The sequence below is a fragment of the Lottia gigantea genome, assembly GCF_000327385.1.
Source record: "Lottia gigantea unplaced genomic scaffold LOTGIsca_67, whole genome shotgun sequence".
NCBI classification, from domain to species: Eukaryota; Metazoa; Mollusca; class Gastropoda; family Lottiidae; genus Lottia; species Lottia gigantea.
In genome coordinates this window covers 1,802,172-1,827,374 of record NW_008710284.1, presented here as the reverse complement: position 1 = coordinate 1,827,374, position 25,203 = coordinate 1,802,172, and the positions used below count along the sequence as shown (strand labels likewise).

General features: G+C 38.5%; 6 protein-coding genes across 6 annotated transcripts; 3 read left to right on the top strand and 3 right to left on the bottom strand.

Moving 5' to 3' along the window:
- Nucleotides 1–167: 167 nt before the first annotated feature.
- LOTGIDRAFT_207144 (hypothetical protein) lies at nt 168–3,017 on the top strand. Its single transcript, XM_009065097.1, has 2 exons — nt 168–1,069; nt 1,133–3,017. Exons 1-2 carry the CDS (start codon nt 415–417, stop codon nt 2,761–2,763), a joined length of 2,286 nt encoding a protein of 761 aa, XP_009063345.1. The 5' UTR covers nt 168–414; the 3' UTR covers nt 2,764–3,017.
- A 3,012-nt stretch (nt 3,018–6,029) lies between these two features.
- Nucleotides 6,030–8,718, top strand: LOTGIDRAFT_63982 (hypothetical protein; the record flags this gene model as incomplete). The annotated part of the gene is made up of 4 exons (XM_009064958.1): nt 6,030–6,074; nt 6,500–6,618; nt 7,425–7,591; nt 7,772–8,718. Coding segments are annotated over 4 exons (1,278 nt in total), but the record flags the coding sequence as incomplete, so codon positions are not given.
- Nucleotides 8,719–9,716: 998 nt separating this feature from the next.
- LOTGIDRAFT_235669 (hypothetical protein) lies at nt 9,717–11,616 on the bottom strand. The gene is made up of 6 exons (XM_009065096.1): nt 11,409–11,616; nt 11,181–11,255; nt 10,788–10,889; nt 10,431–10,577; nt 10,050–10,118; nt 9,717–9,804 (listed from the first exon to the last, which is right to left on the bottom strand). The coding sequence occupies exons 1-6, from the start codon at nt 11,604–11,606 to the stop codon at nt 9,757–9,759; spliced, it is 639 nt and encodes a 212-aa protein (XP_009063344.1). The 5' UTR covers nt 11,607–11,616; the 3' UTR covers nt 9,717–9,756.
- A 585-nt stretch (nt 11,617–12,201) lies between these two features.
- LOTGIDRAFT_129882 (hypothetical protein) lies at nt 12,202–14,167 on the bottom strand (the record flags this gene model as incomplete). Its single annotated transcript, XM_009065095.1, has 6 exons — nt 12,202–12,263; nt 12,554–12,727; nt 12,931–13,080; nt 13,198–13,342; nt 13,695–13,792; nt 13,951–14,167. The coding sequence occupies 6 exons, from the start codon at nt 14,165–14,167 to the stop codon at nt 12,202–12,204; spliced, it is 846 nt and encodes a 281-aa protein (XP_009063343.1).
- Nucleotides 14,168–14,471: 304 nt separating this feature from the next.
- LOTGIDRAFT_235667 (hypothetical protein) lies at nt 14,472–19,436 on the top strand. Its single transcript, XM_009065094.1, has 12 exons — nt 14,472–14,599; nt 15,015–15,100; nt 15,353–15,481; nt 15,681–15,778; nt 16,126–16,236; nt 16,424–16,605; nt 16,820–16,946; nt 17,163–17,338; nt 17,502–17,625; nt 17,834–18,026; nt 18,276–18,439; nt 18,583–19,436. The coding sequence occupies exons 1-12, from the start codon at nt 14,527–14,529 to the stop codon at nt 18,791–18,793; spliced, it is 1,674 nt and encodes a 557-aa protein (XP_009063342.1). The 5' UTR covers nt 14,472–14,526; the 3' UTR covers nt 18,794–19,436.
- Nucleotides 19,437–20,482: 1,046 nt separating this feature from the next.
- On the bottom strand, nt 20,483–20,746 carry LOTGIDRAFT_88216 (hypothetical protein; the record flags this gene model as incomplete). Its single annotated transcript, XM_009065093.1, has 1 exon — nt 20,483–20,746. A coding segment is annotated over one exon (264 nt), but the record flags the coding sequence as incomplete, so codon positions are not given.
- Between the last annotated feature and the right edge of the window lie 4,457 nt (nt 20,747–25,203).

Genomic DNA, 25,203 nt, shown 5'->3' with positions numbered 1-25,203 from the left:
TTACGATTGTTGTGTCAAGCATCACAAGAAGGAGGGTATTGTTTGATGAGATTTTGGATGACTAGGTTATTCCTCATATGATATGTAAATTTTGAAAATTTTATGGAATCGTATCCAAAAAGGAACTTTGTACGCCACCTGCTTTACTTTTTAAACACGTGACTACCCACGTGATAAATATTGCACCTGCAGTACGCAATCCGGAAAGACGAATTTGTTAAAAATGTACTTATAAATCAAATATAAAGAAAATCTTAACACCCAAACCACTTTCAAAATAGAGACTTTTGTTCTCAAGAACTAGAAAAGAACCATGTTTGTCTACTCTGAAGCCTTATAGAGTCAAAGACATTGCTTTCATGATTTGCTAAGAGACTCAGACCACAATTAACTTTCCCACTAAAGTTGTGAAAGATGGGGAAACGAGACAAAAGAGATAAAGAGGAAAGAAAAGCCAAGAAAGCCAAACGGGAAGAAATAGAATACGAAGAAGAAGACACTCAAGATGTCAATGTGAAAGATGGTGTCCCTGAATCGGCGACACGGCACGCGGAAGAGCTAGAGCAAGCAGCAGAAGATGAATTCGGTGCCAAAGATTTTCGCAAGTCTCTGGAACTGAAGCCAGATCACGCCTCCAGACCTTTATTCATTGGTCCAAACGGTCACATCTTTTTGGAATCGTTTTCACCGGTGTATAAACATGCCCACGATTTCTTGATTGCTATTTCGGAACCTGTGTGCAGACCTGAACACATACATGAATATAAACTGACACCTTATTCGTTGTATGCGGCTGTCTCTGTTGGATTACAGACTACAGACATTATCGAGTATCTGCGTAGACTGTGCAAGACATCCTTACCAGATGGTATCATAGAATTTATCAAACTGTGTACCCTAAGCTATGGGAAAGTTAAATTGGTGTTAAAACACAACAGATATTATGTGGAATCTCAGTATCCAGAAGTTTTGCAGAAGTTACTCAAAGACCCTGTCATTCAAGACTGTCGTAAAAGAGACGAAATGGATGAAGCTGGAGACGATCAATTCATTGCTGGAGAAGTGTCTGGTAAATCAGCTCTACATTTGAATAAGCCAGCTGCTGAAGCAGGGGCGAGTAACTCTGGTGAAGGGACTACAGGAGAAAATGGTGAACCAGTGCCGGATGACATCCATGATTTTTACACGAAAATTGACAACGAGGAAGAAGATGAAGACGAGGCTCAGTTGAAAACTGTGTCGTTCGAGGTGAAACAGGAAAATATCGAAACCATACAGAAGCGCTGCATCGAACTGGAATATCCACTTTTGGCGGAGTACGATTTCCGAAACGACACAATCAACCCTGACATCAATATGGATCTGAAACCCTCAACAGTCTTGCGTCCATATCAAGAGAAAAGTTTACGAAAGATGTTTGGAAATGGCCGTGCAAGATCTGGTGTTATAGTCTTACCTTGTGGAGCTGGTAAAACATTAGTAGGAGTAACAGCAGCATGCACAGTTCGCAAACGATGTCTCGCTTTAGCCACATCAGGTGTTGCTGTTGAACAATGGCGGTCGCAATTCAAAATGTGGTCCACCATCGATGATAACCTGATTTGTCGATTTACTTCAGATGCTAAAGATAAGCCAATGGGATGCTCGGTGTGCATAAGTACATACTCTATGTTGGCTCATTCAACGAAACGATCGTGGGAGGCTGAAAAAATGATGGAATGGCTTCAAAGTCAAGAATGGGGAATCATGTTATTGGACGAGGTACAGACGATTCCTGCCAAGATGTTCCGTCGTGTATTGACAATCGTAAATGCTCATTGTAAGTTGGGTCTCACAGCCACTCTAGTCAGAGAAGATGACAAAATAGCAGATCTGAATTTCTTAATTGGACCGAAACTCTACGAAGCCAACTGGATGGAACTGCAGAATAATGGGTTCATCGCTAAGGTCCAGTGTGCCGAGGTCTGGTGTCCCATGACGCCTGAATTCTATCGAGAATATCTTCAGATGAAATCCATGAAGAAGCTGTTATTGTATGCCATGAACCCCAACAAATTTCAAGCTTGTCAATTTTTGATTCGTTACCACGAACGTCGTAACGATAAGATCATTGTGTTCGCAGATAACGTGTTCGCATTGAAGCATTACGCCATCACTCTTAACAAGCCGTACCTCTATGGTCCGACCAGTCAAGGGGAACGACTCCAAATCTTGCAAAATTTCCAACACAATCCGAAAGTGAACACAATTTTTGTATCAAAAGTAGCTGATACATCTTTTGATTTGCCTGAAGCAAATGTTTTGATCCAGATTTCAGCTCATGGAGGTTCCCGAAGACAAGAAGCTCAGCGATTGGGTAGAATTTTAAGAGCGAAAAAAGGAGCTGTTGCTGAAGAATACAATGCTTTTTTCTATTCTCTGGTTTCTCAGGACACCATGGAGATGCAGTATTCGTTGAAACGACAAAGATTTCTGGTAAATCAAGGCTACAGTTATAAAGTCATAACGAAGCTTGCCGGGATGGACGAAGAGGAAAATATCTGTTACAGGAGCAAAGAAGACCAAGTCGGACTTCTTCAAAAAGTTTTGGCGGCGACAGACACTGATGCCGAAGAGGAGGGAGTTCCTGGCGCCAGCGGATCAGGAATGGTCCGAAGGACAGGAAATATGAGCAGTATGTCTGGAGCTGATGATGCTCTCTATATGGAATACAAAAAGAAATCTGGAAATGCTCATCCTCTCTTCAAACGATTCCGGCGCTAATTGAAAAAAACCTTGAATATTTTTTATGTGAACAATTTGCAAGTAGACATGTACATTATAACAGTTTAAAGTGCTTAAAGCAATATGGCTGAAATGGGGAAAATAAACGCTTAAAGAGTGAAAAACAAACTTACAAAATAAACAAGTGTTAAGATGCTCAAAAGATAAATTTGATATTGAATCTAACTGTATACAATAAACATGATAATGGTTTGTAAAAATCTGTTTTGATCTAGTAAAAAAAAACACAATTCATTTGCCAGTTATTTTAATATTTTGAGGATTGGTTAAGCAGATTCTGAAAGATGCTTTCTAGCTTCTCATCGAAACGCGCCCTATGATCTGTCTGTAGTCTGGTTCTGAACGGACTGTTATGGAGTTGTCTCCCTTTGCTGTGCTGTAGCATTGCTGGACCAGTCCTCGCGGTATTGATCTTTACCTTATTATTCAACTCATTAACAGCTGGGTCTACACAGGTGCTTAATCGTATTGATTTATTCAGAAATTACAACTTATCAATAATGCCTAATCCACATTTTTCTACTATATCTTATGCTTTAGATACTCGGCTGCTTTCGCTGATTTCCGTAAAGTTCAAGATTAATTGGTTAATAGTTTACAAGGCCAAAATGGAACATGTGCTTCCTTAGACCGAAACATCTGAACTATTCCAGCATCTGATAGCTATGGTGGAAATTGTCAGCTGGTGTAAATACGACAACTGTCAAAATAACTATCAGAGGCTGGAATAGAGGCAAGTTTTGTTTCGGGCTGATTCGTTTGAAATCACCCTTCTAGAACCACGCCCTTCTATTCAAAACCCAATCTCTCAGGGATAATCCCTATAAATAAGTCTATATACAAGATAAAAGGACCGAGGTATATTGCATTCGAAAAGTATACACACAATAATGTAAGCAAACATATCCGAATCGTGACTAGACTTGTGGACTCTGAATTTCTGAGGGATAACCGCTGTACTGTACCCAAACAGTGGCTCAACAAGATGAGTGGTTGAGGCCCCTCCCCGGGGTTATTTTTCTCAACATATGCTCTCTTGCAATTTTTCTGGGGTTGGGGACCTCCATAGAGGTGGGGCCCGTGGTCTTGGTTCAACCAGTCCCTACGGCAGTTGGGCCACTGTATCCGAATTGGACGGGGCTAAACATTGGCCGATTGGTTATGACTGTAATCTATAATAATATAAGCTACCAGTTCCTCCATAGCGAGACTTAAATATTAAGATGGCGTTGCCGGTCTTCATTAGCCCACATGGTGCAGAAAAGTAGGACGTAAAACTCCATTTATTTCATATCATTTAAATATTAAGATGTGGCTGAGTAGATTAAAAAATTACAAAAGCCTTTGGGGCGGAGTTTTGTCACGGTGAGATGAATTGCATTGTGTTATGTTTAGGGTGTATGGAGACGAGTCTAAATGAAGGCATGTTAGTGTGATTTACCCAATGACCTCAAGGTACTTCACCTCTGCCATTTTTCTACTGTATCAAGAATCTCACACGTCATTGATATCTGATTCCACTACTTCAGGCTCAGAAGGGGTTTGTCAACTGAAATGACCCTTTCAGAGAAAACCAGTTATTTACCTATTTCAATGTTAGAATAGTGCCCAATACCTTTATTAATCAATTATTTCATTTATTAACAAATCAATGGGAGATGGACAAAATATTAAGGACATGGCCTGAGGGATGGACGGCAGAGTAGACCAACCCTGTCATCGTATACTGTCCTGTACGTATACACTTGCCTGCTCTATTGATAAATTTAACACAGTTAAAACACGTTCAACAACTTATTACTGTGGCTCAATCGTCTGGATTCCACAACCAGGTAGTTCATTTGATTAACAGTTACGATATTTTTACTTCAGGTGCGACATGGTAGACTTCGAGATATAATGATCTAGCCAATTTGAAGCCAATGTGTGTTTCCTTTCAAGAAAGGTAAGTTACGTTATTGACACATATTGTCACGATATGCTATATAACATTGCTATTTATAGGCTATTCATTGCCCTGATGTAGCTTATACGTGTCGTTGACCCACGGTAAGAATGTATTGCTGCCCTCTTGCCCCACAGTCGTTAAGGAAACGTTACACGTAGCGTTCGCTTACATGACGAGAGGAACAGAGGTTGAGTGCCACCTGCGTCAGGTCATCCCCGTGTTTAATATCTTGCGTTAAATTTTGTTTTGTGAATTGTGGATAATTAAATAGGGTGGGTTTGACCGCCTGCGTCAAGTCATCCCGGTGTCTAATATCTTACGTTTATATGTGTTACGTATAGTGCGGATTAAAGTATAATGATAAGGGTTAAGGGTATTATGATAAAGGATAAGGGTATCATCATTTGATCTAGAATACCTAGGGGGTTATTGCATACCACAAGTAACAGCTTCTCTTGATATGAATGGTTGAATGACGACGCATACCTGTATATACTAGTGGTATCTTCAACTAGTTCGACCACAGGCTACCTCACAGTAATATTATTTAATATCTAGTTTGCTATAAACAGCTGGCTTTAATCATAGTGTTTAGATTGATTTACTCCTTTTACTTGATTCAATATAGGATTCTTAAACGCTAGCAAACATACTGAGGGTAACGTGCCAGTATGTCGTAGCACTATCTTCGTAGCCGTATCGGTATAGGTTGATCAAAGAGTCAAAAACGCAAGCTAAGTTACCGTGAAAGCACATGAGATTATTCTTACTGATTAAGCGTCAATGTTCACATCTGACCGTTGCTTTCACGGTCTCATAATATTTATATTTTGTCTATTTTCAGATTCTAAAGCTTTACATATAACATCCAACAAGTTCAAAATGATTAACACCAACTGATGCTGTAAAAGGAATGAAAACGAAACTCATTTCCAAAATGAACCCAACATCAGGAACGGAGGAAAAGCACGTGATAGAAGCAGCTTTGTTCGATGCACATAAGTTACCCCATGACGAGAACACTGTGGCACAAGTTGCCTTGTTCACAGTTTGGATCGGAGCTGCATTGTTCTTCATAATCAGATTTAGAAAGAGGAGCGGACAAGGACAGGACATCGAACACACCAAAGAACTTGTGGATGCTGAAAAGGGTACCGGAGATGCAGACCCAAAGCTAAATGGACCTGTTGAAGCAGCTGATGACACATCTAAATCCTCCACGGCTGTAGCTCCATCAACAGCATCTAAAGCACCTCCCATACCATCCTTTGACAATTTCCTGCAGTATGTCTTCCTGTTTGGACTCATCATGTTCTTTTTCTACTTGTGCGACTATAAGAAGGTAAGATAACTATGGAATCTTGCCAAGGTTTAATGCTGCAGATGGGTCTGTCTTCCGGATTGGACAATCCTGGATCGGCCTGGCACTTCTTTTTCGCATGAGGCAATAGCCAGACGCGCCAGGTGGTACAGGTGGAAACAGGGAGCTAAACGCCTTCTTAAGCCATATTATGGCTCGTAGAAAAGAAGTTATTATAGTCCACTCCATTTGATTGTGCGACATGAGTTACGAATATAGAAACCTCATTGGAAGAACCGAAGCATGTGAGCTAAGCAAGCGTGGGTGCCTGGGCAAAAAAGGCAACACAAGCATGAGATTCGGAGCTTTTAACTTGGTACCCTTCAAATGCTTGCTTCCTCGCCAATAAGATGTCTTTCGACGGTTGTAAGATAAAGCGAACTCACTGGTGTTTTGATTGCTTTCAGGTATTTCCCATCCTGCATAAGGAATACAGCCGAGATACATTCCTGTTCTTGATGTTTTTGTTATTCTCCGTGGGGTGTTTCTTCACCCTCAGACCCACTACCGATACCATTCTTGGGAGGTAAGTTAAACCCTATCCTTTAGGGGTTCTCATATCATAGCGATTATGGGCAAGAAGTTCGCCCAACTCAATTGCTCCAACTGACCATCCTGGAAAGCATCTTCACAATGTCAAGCTTTTACGAACTTCGTACTTATACCTTGACTGCAATAGCCACTAATCTTGTATCACGAAATGGAGCTATTTGATTTGATTTTTACGCCAGCGAATACAGCCAAATCTTCACTACCTTTTTTTGCTCAAGCTTTGTTTTAATTCAAAAGATTGAGTACAAGATACAAAATCTTAAATAACTCTCTGCAAATATGCTAAATGTACAAATAGATATTGACTATTTGGTGACAGGTGTCCCCAGCAAACGGCCTCCGTGAAAGTTACGCTAGCGCTCTGCAACATATTCTGATTCAGCCGTAAGGAAACTGCCTAGGATTGTCGAATAGTCCCCCCTGCCAGAACTGTTGAGAATGGACCCAAGCACCTTTCAAAAATACACTACATGGACTAAATCGATACTTTTTTCTTTCAAATCAATAACTAATTGATTAGAAAAACAATAGAAAGTAGGACGATCAATTCGATTACGTCAGAGGGGGAACCGGGGAAATTCGTCCAGCATATTTGGCATTGGTTAAACAACATCGGACCCTTATACCAAAGACCATGGTGGTAGAAAAAAATACACAGTGATATTCAACAGAAAGCACTAGCACAGGCATTCGGCAATCCTCGGCAGTTTCAGTATATGTTGCAGGGTCCTCAAGCATATATATATAGGGCGATTCTTGTATTAGTATAGGGTGAATAAGGGTAATTTCGTCGTTAATATTTTATATTAAATCTTGTAGAGACCAGACTGAAGAATGGAAAGGGTGGATGCAGGTCATGTTCGTATGGTATCACTATTTTGCCGCCGGGGAATGGTACAATTGGATCCGCATCTACATCGCTTGCTATGTGTGGATGACAGGCTTCGGTACGTTTTTCTTTTATTTTTTTCTGTTTGGTTCCGACCTGCTTTGCTTTGATGGTGGGTGTAAACAGTACAACACATTTAGGGGGGAGGGGGTGGTGTTAGGCCCCTCGTATTTTTTTAATCTGGTCTAGAGAAGTTAACCGCCGTCAATTCATTCCGATTTCGTTTCGTTTCTTTCAGGTAATTTCTCATTTTTCTGGGTCAAGAAGGATTTTTCACTATGGCGGATGTTAAAAATGTTATTTCGGTTAAATTTTCTGGTGATATTTGTGTGTTTTGTGACGAAGAATGAATACATTCTTTATTATATCTGTGCAATGCATACCTATTGGTTCTTCTCAGTATACTTATTCATGAGAGTTCTCTCCTCTTGGAATCAAGATAGAATCAAAATGGCGGTCAAATTTGGCGCGTATATCGTTTGCAATGCGTTAATGTTTGAAATTCCTGGAGCTGTATCGACTGTTTTTAGACCTCTATGGTTCATTTTTCAATATCATGACGGAAAGCATGATATCATGCACGAGTGGGAGTTCCGTCTAGGATTAGATCATTGGGCGTGTCTAGTTGGTATGCTCTGTGCCTACAATTACCCTCACTTCGAGGCCTTCATGAAATGGATTGAGGACAATTCGACAACTGCTCAGGAGATGTATAGAAAGATGGCAATACGTTTAGGAATGGTGGCCGCCGCCATCTTGTCCTTGATAGTATGGTACTTCACAATTCTGACCAAAGATAAATATTCTTATAATGCCATTCATCCATACACTTCATTCATTCCTATATTATCGTACATCGTTCTTAGAAACTCTTTTCCTATACTACGTAAATATCACGTGCATTTGTTCGCTTGGCTAGGAAAGATAACTCTCGAGACCTATCTATGTCAGCTACATATTTATTTACAATCCAACGCAAAAGACCTATTACTCTTCATTCCCGAGTCTCGTCTGCTCAATTTCAGTTTGTCCACCATTATTTATTTAATCGCATCTTATTTCTTGTTTCTAATCACCAATAATTTCAGTTCTTTTCTCATACCAAAAGACGTAAAATTAGTCTTACGTTATGCGGCCATTGGAGTCGCCATATTTGGCTCATCAGTTAGTTTCGCAATAATTTTGAAATATTGCAATCTGGTTTAAAATGGCGAAGCATTTGTTCGTTTTAATTGATAAAAAGCTTGAGAATATCACATCATCCCGCCTTATGGCAAATTCGATTCGATTTTGTGTTTATTGTGCAAATGGGGACTGTTTTCACAAATATTCTTAGATCGAAGTGGTAGCCATTTTGAATTTTATAAGTCTTAGATAGGAATGGCGAATAAAAAAACTTTACCATCGATGGTATTTATTTCAAACCTCGGTCTGGATTCGAGAGTGTACGCGTCTGTGATATGTGTAATAGGCTCCTACTGCTGATGTGAGTTAAAACTGACACTTGCTTTAAAGTAAGCATACTTTGGATGGTGAATTCATTGTGAAAACTTCAAGAGTACTCTCCGCTTTGTTGTATTTTGTGGATTTACTGTTAGTATAAATCATATGTTTCACTGAGCGATATTTAACCACTTACTCTCTACGTCCTGTTGTCGGTTGATATAATTTACCAGTTACATGTACATCCGATTCGGATTTTGATGAACACTTGGGACTGATTGATAATCAATATTTTTGGGCAGTAATCGGATACAATGGTGTTCGAGAATTCGAGGATCGATTTTGTACTACCATATATTCTCTTCCGAACGCCCCTCCCCTAACATTGCCCATTCTAAACCCTTATATTTATTGCCTGTTTTCGGGCCTCGTGGGTTACATAGATCTGAAATGGGTGTTACAGCCTGTATACACTCTGTAAACTATATTTTTAGATTCTAATTTATCTGGACATTGTATTTATTTTGTTAGTATGTGTTTGTTATATTTTGTGGGATTTTACTCGAATAAATTATTTTTTGGTATCTTGGTAGGATTCCTTTGTAATATGTAGAAGGTGTTGCGAAATACAAAGTTTTAGGCATATTAACTCTGTGAAGGGATTTGTCAACTCGCCATGCAGTTCAGAGAGTCCACATAGTTAATATTAGGATCTGTTTTTGATGTCCAATGACAGGTTTATATTAAAGAATTAGCTACGTTTATTAGCGATCAGTTTCTCTATCCAATAACATGGTGCTTAGCTGAACACGGTGCTGGTTTGGTGCCCTATAAAAAAGCATGTTATTTAGATTATGCACGTGCATTATTTAAAAAAAAAAGAAATAGGTCAAACATTCCAATACATTTAAGAAAGAGTGCAAATATATTACAATAGATTGTTTTTTAGTGCCCTCTGGATTCGTAGGACTTTAGCAACTTAAATAAGAAGTACCGTCAAACGTGTCGATAGACCAAGAAAATGTTTCAAATTCAGGTCAGCGCACGTGCAGTTATAACATTTTAATACTTACCTTATATGTGGAACAAACTAACCCCAAGAGGTTGCTCAAAGCTCTATTACTTATTTTCTGTGTGTGTTCCTTTAATACAAGTAAATGCAGGCTATTACTTAGGTTAAAGGGAGCAGCTCGCGTAACATCTTGTGGTGTGCTACGACTTTATGCTTCCAAAAAACACTTAGTCGAAGGATTAAAACTGCTGTTTACAGGGAGGGATAAGATACTATAGAATAACGTATGAAGCCTTGATTCCACGACAAATCGTAAGCTGTAATTCCTTACGACTCAATAAGCATTTTTGGACTTTCTGCTCTGATCATTCACATTGGGCAAATAAGTAAATTACAATTGCATTTGGCGACTTGCTTAATGAAATATTGAAGAAGACTTTACCCCATTGAGTACAACCCATGGTACATATTTTTTCTTAGGGATTAGGGAGTTGGTTCTGTTCGCAGCTTGATCTTCAAGGTTCAAGCCCTCTCGTCCTTTAGAGCATGTCAGGATGTCGGCTAATGGTAGGGTAGTGTTTACGGCACACTGAAATAGTCACGTAATATAAGCATTTTTACTTCCGCTATGACTTACCATAAATTAGACGATTACCCACTGAGACACCACCGGCAGCAAGTGTCCGTCGTGGGAAACAATAGGCATTGAAAGGGCACAACCCCATAGATTTGGGTCATTCATTGAATGCACCAGCCCTTTCCCCACACCTACTCAATAGTGTCAATATATTTCCATTACCATACGAGCACTCTTCTCTGGGCCAAATACGATATCTTTCTCCATGCAGGTAATGTAGGGGAAATACTCGTCGAAATTCTTGATATGCTCGATTGCACATGCCTGAAAAAAAATTGATCAGTTCAGGTGTGATTGAATGCTGTTGGTATTTCACATGTCTCTGTTGAAACCATTCTGCAATCCTCGGCGCCGGCAGTTCCCTTAAAGCTGAATCCAGTGGTAACGGAACTTTCGCGGCAGACTGTTAGTGTTGAAACAGCAGAAGTGGGGACGTTAGGTTTTGTTTGCATGTTTGTGGAGCAGGACCCGATGGCACCAAGCATTTACAAACCCATGACATGAAATTTGAAACTGGGGGAGGAAACGCCACTGGATTACGGGCTGTCGACTTACCTCGATCACGTTACCAATGCATTCATTAGGACCATGTTGACAGGAAAATGAGAGGGTACCATTCTTATTCTTTTTCTAAAACATCAAGTGTTCGTATGTAACTAGGTAAATCAAACATAAGTGCTTACGTCAAACACTTTGGTGTATGCTTCAAACGATTGAAGGCATTTAGTCTATGCATTGACAACTCTATATGAGCTTGGAGTAGGCTTAGAGTAGTTTACTTACATAAGCATTTCCAAAAGGGATCAGGGTAATATCCATTATGTCCTTGACTTTTTCATACGTTGGCCATAACTGCTTCGCAATAAACGCACGACAGTAAGGGCACAAAGATTCATAGTATAGGTCGACTTTTACTTTTGGTGCATCGGCAGCGATAGCAAGCTCGATTCCAATTACAAAGCACAGAATTATGGACCACATATTGACTATACTGTCTGTGAAGTATTTGAAAAAAATGGCTGTCTTAGTTTCTTATCTGAGATAAGATAAAAATGTGGTGTAGTCTGGAACTTGCTGATTCATATCTAGCCCTTGATAGCTGGATTGGAATTGGACCAAATAAGACGTACCGTGTAGAAGGAAGAAGGTGGACAAAACGCCATCTTATCAAGTTTTTATTACCAAAAAGTACCATGTATTAAAAAGAAGTAAAACAACTATAGAAATCCTTAAAGGCAATATTTGAAAATGAATTGATAGTATTAAGTATTAAGTCCCTGAGTTACTAAGATAACACATGTAAATTTGACAAAACACACAGATACAATGTTATGATTTAAATGAATCAACTGTTCATATTTTTTTATCGGTAGTTTTCTATTCTACTGCAAACTAATTAAGAGACTACAATTTCTTTTAATTCTGAGCTGTTTTGTGGAACTCTAAAAGGCTGTCGTATTTCTCTACTTTGAGTTTCGTTATCTCATAAGTCCTCATTGTTATCAAGATGATGATACACTAATCCTCTATCTTTTACTTTTCGCAATTTCCTCCAAGTCTCTGTTTATCTTTTATTCTAATCTTTGAATTTGGAGAAACTACCATGTCTTCCAACGCCATCTTTAAAACTTTGAGCTCCTGCAAGATAAAGTTTAAGATCTTTCTGAACGTTGTATGTGTATTAGGGACACTGATATCATTGATTTGCACCAGTCCAATTATGGTCAGATGTCTGTGGTTCCTGCAATTATGCTAGATAATAGCACTTTATGATGTCACTATTGCATAAGCTGCTAATGCCATAATTATTTTCTATAAATAAGTAATGTGTGGCCTCATCAGCCTTCTTTTACCAAAAGATTTGAATGGAGAAAAACAAGGTTAACTTGTAAGAGAATGATTATGGGGTATCCCCTTACCCAGCCTACCTGGAATAGCTTCCTCTTTAACAACTTCCATGCCATTTTCAAACTCAAATTGTAAAGCCTCAGTCATGTTCTTGGCATTGAAAGTTGAATTGTAGGCTGATCTTCTATCTGTATTCATACATCTTTGTGGGAATTTGGAGATTTCATTGGCTAGTTCTATGGCATGGTTTAACCCTGAAATTATAACAATGATTCTCTTGAAACATTGAGTGCCAGAAATTGAATCTATCCAACTATTTCTTAAGTAAACAATCCACAGGTCTTATGTGAATTGCCTAATATTTCTAAATTTGGCAGAAAACACCATGGATGTGGTATATGACCAAAATTTCCATTCAGATCATTCCCATTTCACACACAGAAGTCTCTATACAAACCTTGTCCATGTGGTGCTATTCTATTGGCTAATCCAAATTCCAGAGCTTCTTTTGCACCAATGGGGCGACCTGTTAAAATGAGATCCATTGCTCGAGATAAACCAATCAGCTGGGGTAACCTCACTGTACCACCATCCACCAAAGGTACCCCTGAAAGTCATAAATGATGCATGTATTATTGTCATTATCATAACATTCTCTTATGTAATCCATTTACTGATTGGTCATTTGAATTCAAATATATCATTATCTAAAATCCTATCTTACCAAATCTTCTGCAAAAGACTCCCATAATAGCGTTCTCCTCTACAACTCTTAAATCACACAACAGGGCAAGTTCCAGACCCCCAGCTACAGCATAGCCTGATATAGCTCCAATTACTGGTTTACTCAACATCATTCTTGATGGACCCTGAAATAGAAAGAACCCAAATATTTTCTTGTTGATGCTTCTTTGAATTTGTACAGAACTAGGATTGGCACTTTGTGATTGACATACTAAGTCCCGCCTTTAACATGTGCTTAATATCCTCCATTATGTATTGGGATGGATATAGCCAGTCATGCCCTCAACACATATCCATGATCAATTATTATCTTTTCTTTTAAGTCACTCAATGCAAGATTGTGCTAGTGGGTGTTACTGTATATAATGATTGACATGTGTAGCCCCACCTTTTGCATGTGCTGAGCTTAAGACACTTGACTCAATTGATTTGTAGTGTGAATATTCATCTATTATCTACAAAAATTTACTAACATACCATAGGAGCCACAAGCCCTTCCTTTGGTGAAGGTGTTTTAATATTAGCTTCAGAACCTGCCAGAGATTTTAGATCTAAACCAGCTGAGAAATATCCTCCTAAAAACAAAACATAAGAAATTAAGATAAACAATAGGGTAATCTGAATAAGACTATCTTAATGGAATTCAGATTTATGCTTGAAGTAAGCTTGGGTATCTTTATGATGTATGTAGGCAACAGTATGCCTTCCCTTTATCAGTTTAGTATTTTTGTACCTTTTCCATACAGGACTGCCACTTTGGACTGATCATCCTCCTCAAACTTTTGGAATGCTTGGATTAGTTCCTTGGCAGTAGTTGGATCCACAGCGTTCCTCTTCTCTGGTCTGTTGATACCAATCAATGACACTGGTCCCAGTTGAGCCAATTCAAGGTTCCCTGTAATTCGTAAATGAAAAGAAGTATGAAAACGAAAGGGCTGAAATAATCCCATCCAAGTTTGGGGTCTGGGTCAAAGATCTGTTACCGTTTTAACCGACTTTGTGTTACCGTTTTGACCTGTTACCGTTTTAACTGGATACCGTACGTCAATATCATAAGATCTACAATCTTGATTCCCGTGACAAGCATATAGATGGATTTCTAAAAGTCGTCGGTACCTGTTCCCGGCCCTGATGAATACAGTCTGTTCAAACAGTCTTTATAAACGAGAAGTTTATGAAGATGCTTCAAAACATTGTTTTTAAATGCAGCCATTTTGACCATATCACGTGATACGATCAACGTCACGTGGTATATTCAAAGCGAGAAGAAGCGACACATTACGAGAGTTTATCCACAACGTGACTCAACATGGCGAACACTACGACTGCATTAACTGTCGGTGGCGATAGAACCACAGGCCAATCTGTTAGAACACAAAATGGTGAGTTAAAACTATGTGGAAACGATGCCCGAATAATTGGTTCATCTGATCAAATATTTGACGTTCCCCTAATGTATACCGATTGCGAATGACGCTCTTAGAAACATCAAAATAAACAAAATGTACCCACGTGTTTGAGCATTGGGACAGCCAATCAAGTGGAGAGGCTTTCTGGAATCTTCCAAACGAAAAATCCATGTATAGCATCAGAGTTTCTGAATCCAATCCCTATTAGCTGTTATTTGTATATTATGTACCGAATTGATAGTACCCTATATAGGGGTACACTTGATAAAGTCAAAGATCATATTATATTCGGTTCACCATGTCAAGTCATGTGTCAAATTGAGAATGACATTAGATCGATAAGTAGTGAGCTTGGCTTTGGATTGACATGATCCTTCTTGTATTTCAGTTTTGGCTGCCTGTTCCATAGCTAATATTGTGAAGAGTAGTTTAGGACCAGTTGGTCTTGATAAGATGCTGGTAGATGACATTGGGGTAGGTATAGTACCAGATTCCATATTATGGCATCTTTTAAGAAAGTATCATTCAATAACTGAAGGGATCAGCTTGACCAACCATAAAATGTCATCAATGAATTTGCTGTCCATCTCTCCTGATAGCTGCTGCTCTCCAGGCCATTCCCCTGGTAAAACACAGCACAGAGAGATTCTTATCCTCATCAGGAGGAGAAAGCATCCATTTTCTTTTATTATTCAAAGAATTTGAACAGAATCTATTGTATTACAGGATGTGACAATCACCAATGATGGAGCCACCATCTTGAAGCTGTTGGAAGTGGAACATCCTGCTGCCAAAGTTCTGGTAGAATTGGCTGAATTGCAGGATCAGGAAGTTGGAGATGGAACCACTAGTGTGGTAAGTGTTTGGGATGTTGGATGCTCACCTCATAGCACCTGATGTCATTCTTTGACTTAGTTTGTGAACTTGGCGTCCTTTCTTAGACAGCTCGCCCATCTACTCTACATTCTGGTTTGGCAGTATTTGAGTTTGCGAACTGATAATCCTTTTGAGAGTGAATATAGAAATGTTATTGGTTATTTTCTTTTCTAACTAGGTTATCATAGCATCAGAGCTGTTAAAAAATGCTGATGAGCTTGTTAAAGCTAAGATACATCCTACCTCTATCATAAGTGGCTACAGATTAGCTTGCAAGTAAGTATTGAGCCACATCTACTGATGCAGTATCCGCATAGACTGTGTGTCAAACAGGACCATGTCACCTTGATCTAATGAACCTTATTCTGATTCATGTGTAATAAAGAGTTTTTGTCCCCATGGCAGAATGTTTGGCATGGCCATGTCACCATTGTGTATTGTACCTAATACTGACCCATGTAAAATATAGAGTCTATGTTTGTCCCTATGGGCTGAATGTCAGACAGAACCATGTCACCATGGTGTATTGTACCTAAATCTGACCCATATAAAACAAAGAGTTTATTGTTATGATGTTTCGCTGGCTGTATCCATATAACATGATGTACTGTTTTATTTTTCAGAGAAGCAGTGCGTTACATCCAGGAGCACCTTGTTATTAATGTGGATGATTTAGGTCGAGACTGTATTGTCAACGCTGCCAAGACTTCTATGTCCAGTAAAATTATCGGACCGTATCCTTTTAACATATTGAGCAAATGGTTTGGGCTTTTATTCACGTTTAGTTTAGATTACTGTCTCATTGCCACTGCCCAAAGAGTGTCACTTCCAGTCTTTTTGGTTTTTCAGAAGCTTAGTCATTTGGTCAATTTGGAGTAGGATTTTTTTAAGCCATTTACTAATTTCTTTAACCCTCACAAGTGATTCAGAGTTTTTCTCCAATATGGTGGTTGATGCAGCTACAGCAGTGAAAACCCCTGACGGCAAGGGAGGCTACAGATATCCCATTAAAGCTGTCAATATACTCAAAGCCCATGGGAAGAGCTCAAGGGAAAGCAGGCTGGTTCAGGGTTACGCCTTAAACTGTACTGTTGCTTCTCAAGGTAAGGGAAATAACTAGCCTTCATGTACTGTTTTCTAGTACTCATCTAAATCTTGAAGATGGTCCGAGGATGCTGTCAAGTCCTTCTTTCCTGAATTTGCTGTTTTGATTTGCATGATGCTCACTTAGATTCATGACTTCTCATTGGTTTTCGTGACATTGCTATGGTTTCATGCTTTCCTGCTACAGTTTCATGACCCTGCTTTTCTTTTCAGCTATGCCAAAGAGAATAGCCAACCCTAAAATAGCCTGTTTAGATTTCAATCTACAGAAATCAAAGATGCATTTAGGAGTCCAAGTTCTTATTGAAGATCCTACTAAACTAGATGGTGTTAGACAAAGGTAAGTAAGAAATAAGAAACAGAGACAACTATAGTTTACAAGGAAAACAACTAAGGTTCACAGTTAAGGATCCTTTCTACCAGCTGGTCTTTGGCCAAACCTCTTGGCGTTGATCTTTCCCAGATTATCCGTACCCAGCTTATAAAGATTCAGAATTTTAGGAAGTAAGTTTTGTTTCAAAACTAAAATAAAACTCTACTTTGTTTCTGTTTCCAGGGAAATGGACATCACTAAGGAGAGAATAGAAAAAATCTTAAAGGCAGGAGCCAATGTTATTTTGACCACCGGAGGTATAGATGACTTATGTTTGAAATATTTCGTCGAGGCCGGCGCAATGGCTGTACGAAGATGCAAAAAAGCTGATCTGAAGCGAATTGCAAAGGCCACAGGAGGTATGTATCTTTGTCCCGAATTTTTATTCATATTTTGCTATCATTTGTCTTAGCTCAAGTGGCAGTCCTGATCATTAGGTCTTTATATCTTTGACTGGACCATGACACCCATCTTCCTAACCGCCGTGGCAATACTTACCATTGATTAATATTTCTCTTTCAGCCCAGTTCCTCATGACCCTGTGTAATCTGGAAGGAGAAGAAGTGTTTGATGCTTCTATGTTGGGTCAGGCTGAGGAAGTCCTTCAGGAGAGAATTTGTGATGATGAACTTCTACTCATTAAAGGGTGGGTATTGTCCTTCAGTTGTTCAAACTGCATATGAGTGTGTAAAGACACTGGGCATTATGTGGCAGACGCAGACGCCGACTTGTGGGGTGGCTTCCTTCTTTTGGGTGTTCAGCCATGTATGTCTTTGTTGGCTTTTTTCACAGATTTGCAGTTATAAGGATGTCAAATCTATCCTGAAAATTGAAAATAACTTTGCTCTTTCCAGGCCAAAGACCAGATCAGCAGCTTCCCTGATCCTTCGAGGAGCCAATGATTTTATGCTGGACGAGATGGAACGATCCTTACATGATGCTTTATGTGTCGTCAAGAGAGTTCTGGAATCAAAGTCAGTGGTTGCCGGGGGTGGAGCTGTGGAGGCCGCCCTTTCTATCTACTTGGAGAACTTTGCTACTTCATTGGTAAGATGCAATTATTTTCATTGCCCTATTTTGATGTAATATCGAGATGCAATGGCAGATGTGGTGCTAGGCAGGGTACGCTTACTCTTCTAGACAGCTGATACCACTTTTCATTAAGAAATACTTATTTTGATGCATATACTTCCTCATATGAATAGTTCATTTGCTGTTACCAATGCACTGCCAAAATGTTATTTTAATTTGCAGTAGGATATGATTTATTTCATTATTTATTATTTACAATTTCAGTCATCGAGAGAACAGTTAGCTATAGCAGAGTTTGCACGGTCTCTTTTGGTCATCCCTAAGCAACTGGCCGTCAACGCAGCTCAAGATGCAACAGATCTTGTTGCCAAGTTACGAGCTTTCCATAATAAATCCCAGACTAAAAAAGACGATAATGAATTAAGATGGTATGTAATCTGTTTTGTTATTTTAAGAATTTTAATCCAGCTTCTTCCCTTGTCTTCTGCTTTTAATTTATTTACTAAGTTGTCTCCCTTAGATCATGTACTTAAATTTATACTATCATTGCCAAGTATGTTTTTCATTCCAGGGTTGGATTAGATCTGTTCGAGGGAGTTGTCAGGGACAACAAAAAAGCTGGTGTTTTAGAACCTAGCATTTCAAAAATCAAATCGTTGAAGTTTGCCACGGAGGCCGCCATTACCATCCTGCGTATCGATGACCTTATCAAGCTGGTCAATCCAGAACAAGGTGGAAATTCCTATGCAGAGGCATTACGAAGTGGGCAGTTAGAAGGTTAACCTCTGACCCTATTTCTACATCATTTATTTAACTTATTTATCTTCAATCATTTCTGATTTGCTTGATCCACAAATTTTCAAATTTCATTTTCATCTTGCAGTCAACTTGTCATGATTGTTCTTAAGTTTCAACTGTAAAATGGTTGCTTCACATTCAGCTTTGAGAGTCTACGTGTGACTTAAATGGAGATTTAAGCTGAAAATCATGTTTTTCATTTTCATGTACCCTGAATCGTGTTAAAAATTCGGTGACTTATGTTAAATTTGGTCACATGTCGAAATTTCATTGCCTAGAAGATGGGCAATATCTATAAGTTATATTTGATTCTTTGCCCTTAATTTCATATTACAAAGAATAGAGAATAAGTCTCTCAGCTAATCAGAAATGATCTAAGTTACATCTGGATGTCAGGCCCTTGGTTCAGAGTCTTCTGAGCTAAAAATGGAGCATTCGCTCCTCGAATGTACCCAAGCTCTGTAAGATGTGGAAAGTGGGGCGTAAAAATCCTCACGAGTTCCCCAGGAACGGTCTGATATTTTTATACTTGCATCATAATGTGCTTTTTCATCTTTTTTTTCTTTTTTGTAAATGCTTCTGAACAAAATAATATCATTTTGTTATTAAAGATATTTCCACATGGTTGTTCTGTGTTGTGTATTACTATGAGGGCTAAGACTATGATCAGCTAGTTATTCATATGTTTAAAAGGATTGTAAAGAGGTTTTTTAACTTGTGTTTGGGGAACACACATAGCATAGAGTTGCGCCATTCCAATTTTAGCCAAACGTCTGTGGTTCTTCAAATTCCACTGAATATTTAGCTGGTTGTATATTATTCTATATGGAGTATTTAATAAAGAATTGGATATTAGAAAAAAGTTTTATTTCAAATCAAAAAATATAATCAATTGAAAATAAATATCATAAAAATACCATCTTAGTGACAACATCTAGTTGGTTTCTGATTATCAAAATCATTATGCATAGTAACACAATTGTGTCCAGAAAACTTTCTTAACTTTGTGCTTTATAGGGTCATATAACAATCATAATATGGACATTGTATAGTGAGCGATTTATACAGGTCAAGCGAAAGATGCACGTGCAATTTTGCTCTTAGGACCATATTAGTTCACGGTGAGCGACTTATAGGTCAAGCTAAAGATGCACGTGAAAATTTCCATATAAAACGGTAGTTCACGTATCGATAACCTATATACTTAAGTAGGTCACGTCATGTACGTGCAAATTTCCTCACAAAACCATATAAGGATAAGTATTGATAACCTACCTACTGCAGTAGGTCACGTCATGTACGTGCATTTCTTGGTATAGCAATGATAATGAAACAATGAGCAATTAGTTGCCAAGATCGATATGGAATGAGCACTTGGGTATAATAAATAATTATCAAAATTTAACAATAAAAAATTATCATTTGGCTTTAATGATATATACACATTCTCGAAAATAACGAAACTCACACGACGCAGTCACTGACAGTATCGTTCATGCACGATCAGGACTGACGTGCACTCCGAGGTATTTTATACCAATACTGTTTTAACAACACAACAATATTATGAAATGGAATCACACAAATGCATAGTCAAATTATGCATGAATATTGCTGGTTATAAGAAGTCATACAAAACTCACAAAGCACGCGTATAATACTTGTTGACCTCAAAATAACGTACTTTTGATGCACAGGAATGTCGTTGCGCGTCGATGTCGTCTTTTTTCGTAATGTGCACGCACGTCTTTGTCTATATCTGTGATATCGGCACCTTCTTTTAAAAGTTTTTTGACTGCTAAGGAATTTTGGTATCTTGCTGCATAGTGAACTGGCGAACGCTCAGTTAAGTCTTTCTTTCGCACATCCGCATCATACTGTAGAAGCACCTCTATGATACTGACATCACCTCGGTAAGCTGCCAAATGGAGCGGCGTCAAACCATCCGGTAGACTGTCAGGTTGTCCCATTGCAAGGTTGGGATCAACGCCACAACGTAATGAGATCTTTACTAACTTCCTCGCACCACGTAACACAAATGCATGGAATGGCGTCCAACCATCAACTTGCGTGGACAGAACTCTTTCTAAATATGCTTTGTTTGTTTTTTCCAGTTGTTTCATTTCCTCGATAAGTTGTTCTTCATGTCGCTTAAGCTGCGCCAAAAACAAGATGGCGTCACTTTTTTCAGTGGTATGTTCTGTTATCTTTTTGGCAGTCATGTGTTTTGGTTTGTATTTATTACGATCGGTCACCATCTGAGTTAAATTTCTCTTAAATAATCCTGAAAATAGAAAGAAGATACATTGTTCAGTTAGCAAAAAGGATCCCTAAATCAGAAAGTTTTTGATGTATTGTCTTTTCTCGCACCTTATGCGGAATATTTGTGATAAACATACGTGTATACTGCATTAGCATTTTGGAAATTCAGCATTAGGTTCGTCAATCTTTCACCAAAATGTTGTTTAGGATTTCTGGTTCCTTTTTTTAGTTCGTATCGCTAGTACTTGGTTTATATATTGCTTTGCTGTTTCGTTTCGCAGAGGCACCCAATGCAATAAGTTTCTAAGTCATTTAGTCCCGTTAGACGCATGCAGTACAAAACTGGTTTTGACGATATTTCTATATTTAGAATACGACCTTCAAATAAAACAAATAAATTATACAATAAGATCTAATATTTCTTTATCTTATGATCGACCTAGGGTACGTCTATTATGATCAAATTTATTTAAGGCTTGTCATTGTTATTTGTAAATAGCTACTAAAACAAGGACAATTGCGGATCGATTCCACTTCAACTCAATGAGTCAATATCATCCCCACGTGGTTCTTACTAGGAATCACCTGACATTGTGCACCTTCAAGGGGGGCGGTGTGGATAAACCACTAGGTGAAGGGACCGAGGGGCACTGAATTATCAATGGGGCAAACAGCACCAGGTATCTTAATAACTCAATGATGATACCGGGCCAGCCTTATTTCTGTCATGTCCCCTCCGAGGTAGGGCTGGGGGTTCTGACATGCACCCCGAGGGGCGTGGGGAGGTCAGGTTGTATTCACGGCTGACATTAATTCAACGTTTTATCATTTCAGATATAGTTAAAATTACTTTATAAAAGCCCCACCCAATTGCGAATCTGGCAATGCTTAAGATGTAAACAATTTGTAGATCGTGATATAAAATATAACTTACTTTCAATGTTTGTATTCAAAAATATAAATGAACTACTTAGTCAAAGGGAATGAATATATAGCCAATATTTTAGGTCGCGACGAGGAAAATTACAGTCGAGGTGTTACTATTTATACAGAAACATCCGGCTCTTGCGCAATATATATACACTTTTTCTTTTGAATTCTGAATTCGATTTCAACATTCGATATATATTAAAGTACTATTTTGCACAATATATCGATCCTTTTTAGGAAATATACTTCCTAAAGCTACGAGCCATGAGTTTGAGACCTTTCTTTTTTTCCTTTATGTAGAAGATACAATACAACTGTAGTGTGTGCTATTTAACCGTACAATATTTTGTTATTAAAGATGTAAAAAATGAAACAAACGTTACCTGTAATTTTGCGTTAAGCGTCGCTAATCAACACTTTTGCTTTCATGTTAAAATTTGATATACTATCTAACTGTACAATATGGAGTTAATATAGGTGCAAATGATAAGACGTTAGCCTACCTGTAATTTTGCGTCAAGCGTTGAGGTTAAAGCCCAGGTAATACGTTCACTAACAATTTTGCTTCCAAATGAACAGAGTTATGATTACATGGTAAAATAACGACGACACCGGTATTATATAAGTCTTAAAGCTAATCACTCTTGAGCGAATTAAGCCCATTCATACTTTTCTCTTAATCTGGATTGGTCGTGAATATGTACTTAAAATGGCTCGTAATTTTACATTCTTTTACTTTTCTGCACGTTGCGTGCCCCTCCCCCTCCAATTGTCCGCGTCCCACGCCCCCTCTCCCCTCAAAACTGTAATTCGCCTTATTCATCATGCAGTAGGATCTTGTGAATGTGTTTTCTTAACTATAGGACAAAATCGAAATCTAATTTAGAACAACAATCCTTATTTCAAGAAAGTGGAAATATCGATTTAAAAATCCGGTGTTAAAACGACGAGTTCTAATCAAATTTTCCATTGATAAATTTTCATTTCCGTCTCCTGCTGTAATTAATTCTGATTTGAATTTTCGTCATTGGTTAAGACTAGGATATTAAGGTCGTTTTCATTAGCCCAATTGGTACAGAGATGACGGGTGTGCCTAGTCCGAAACCTCTGCCTCTATTTCAGCCGACTGAAATGCTAGTAGACTGGAATAGAGAGAGATGTTTCGGTCTGGGATGTATCACGAAGTCCTTGATGGTCATTCTCTTTCGTAAGGCTAGTCAACGTGGTGTTAAGAACGTTCCTTGTAATTTCTACTCTATCGATAATCCCGCACGGTACACCTCACCAGACACCGTACCTGTCTATTCGCTCCTTTTGAAGCTTGTTTCGTGGATGTCGCTTTAAGGAGACATTTAATTTACCTTTAAGAAGTATTTATGCATTTGTTTATGAGTTATTTACATAATAGTAATATGAATGTTGACATTATATTTTGAGTGTTTCTATTTGAAGCTGATTTATGACAAGCGTGATATGAAGAAGGTTGTTTTTCCTTATGTCCTATATGGGTCAGATTTTAACAAGCTAAAACTTTGTTCTTGCGTCTTTGTTTGTTTGGATTTAATAAAACAGGTCAATATCGCTGTCGTAACTAAATTTTACTCGATAACGCACTGCATAACGTTGCCAAATTAGGGTAGGAAAGCTTCTTTGCCTCTGTAAAACACCAAGACTAACTGTAGTAAATTAACAGCGCTTAGAAATATACAGTTCTAACTTCATGATTAGCATAGTCAGAAATACTGATAAGCTCGTTGTGGGGAAGGCATTCGGCCACTTTCGGCCCAAGCTGAATCTACAGCAATAGCGGTGGACCATTTGATAGAAATAAAAAGATGCAATGTCATGAAGGTATCGAAATAAAAAGGGACAAGGGCAAATTTTGGACACAGCTTATCATATCTATTTTATTGTCATTGATTAAAAATTGGTTATCTTCTTTATGGTTTTTTTTTTGAGGTTATCTAATCAAGAATCAATGGAAAGTCTTTTTACTATTTTGTTTATTCGTAAACAGATTACTGCCTATATAGGGCAACATGTTACTCTTTTCACTTGATGTAGGCATTAAGCTAACGGCTGAATTATCATCTGCCAAGGCCCAGGGTAAGGCTTGTAGAGTTAGCAACCCCATGTCTCAATGTTATAGCCTTCCAGAGTTGGCAACCACAAGTTTCGAGAGTTAAAGAAGCCTCTATTGTACTGATCAGATCTACCAAAGAACAACCCGGTTGTCAAGCCGCCTCAGTGTTCAGAGCTGCGCGGGTAGTTTTCAGAGTAAACCTTAAAGAGTTGGCATTTGAGAGATAGCAAGCTTCTGTTTTAGTGCTGAGATCTACCACTGAATACACCGGCCTTGAGTTGCCAAGCCGCAAAGCTCGGCGCTGCCAAGCCTCACCTGTAAAAGGTATCAATTTTCAGAGGTAGATCTTTAAGATCTGGCAGTGCTCTGAAAGCTTAATAATAAATAAGATTCTTACTTGAGTAGCGCTGTTATAGTGATGTCTTGCAAAGCCTCGTACTTTCTACTTATCCTTATCCTAATTCAAGATATAGCTGACTTGACTCGTCTCTAGTTGCATACTGTACTGTCACATGACAACGGAGTCGTTGTATATCAAATTTACATAAGTAGTGACAAAATAGGCATAGAAATATATTTATGTATAGCAATTTTACACTCAAATGCGTAGGATTTATGTTACTCTTTAGGTACTTAAAAAGCCTTGGCAATGAATACTGTGCGTATAATAGAGCTCCCCACAAAGAAAATGAAAACTTTACTTACTATATAAATCAGTATATAACTTTAGTTCCGGGTCAGTCCGCTTTCTTAGAAAAAGTCTTGAAATTGGCTAACTTTCATGGAATCGATCAGGTGTGTGCCTGGAAGCGAAGTGTCCAACTATAGATCGGTTATTGATATTCGACCAATATGTAAACAAACAACGTCCTATAAAACTTCAAACAAGCCGACTTTTATTACTCTTATCAGCCCATTTTTTTACAATTTGTTACTATTTCAAGAAGTTGTAAGTCATGGGCCGAATTTGATTTGTGTAGTGGTAAAATTCAGGTCGGTTAATTCAACGGGACTTTTAACGGTTGAGTACTAAGCAAATACGACCTACAATATAGTGAAGGAGACTCAGATCGCGTGAACCTCAGGTGATATGACGTTTTGAATGAATCGCTCCATATA

Bases quoted from the DNA above. Each gene is read 5' to 3' on its own strand.
- LOTGIDRAFT_235669 (XM_009065096.1), bottom strand. From the start codon at position 11,606: ATGTGGTCCATAATTCTGTGCTTTGTAATTGGAATCGAGCTTGCTATC. The intron at 11,256-11,408 runs GTAAGTAAACTA...TTGATGTTTTAG, and splicing joins TCCCTTTTGGAAATGCTTAT to AAAAAGAATAAGAATGGTAC. The intron at 10,119-10,430 runs GTAAAGTCTTCT...CTTGTATTAAAG, and splicing joins CATGGGTTGTACTCAATGGG to GAACACACACAGAAAATAAG.
- LOTGIDRAFT_207144 (XM_009065097.1), top strand. From the start codon at position 415: ATGGGGAAACGAGACAAAAGAGATAAAGAGGAAAGAAAAGCCAAGAAA. The intron at 1,070-1,132 runs GTAAATCAGCTC...ACTCTGGTGAAG, and splicing joins CATTGCTGGAGAAGTGTCTG to GGACTACAGGAGAAAATGGT.
- LOTGIDRAFT_235667 (XM_009065094.1), top strand. From the start codon at position 14,527: ATGGCGAACACTACGACTGCATTAACTGTCGGTGGCGATAGAACCACA. The intron at 15,779-16,125 runs GTAAGTATTGAG...TTTATTTTTCAG, and splicing joins GGCTACAGATTAGCTTGCAA to AGAAGCAGTGCGTTACATCC. The intron at 16,237-16,423 runs GTATCCTTTTAA...AACCCTCACAAG, and splicing joins TCCAGTAAAATTATCGGACC to TGATTCAGAGTTTTTCTCCA.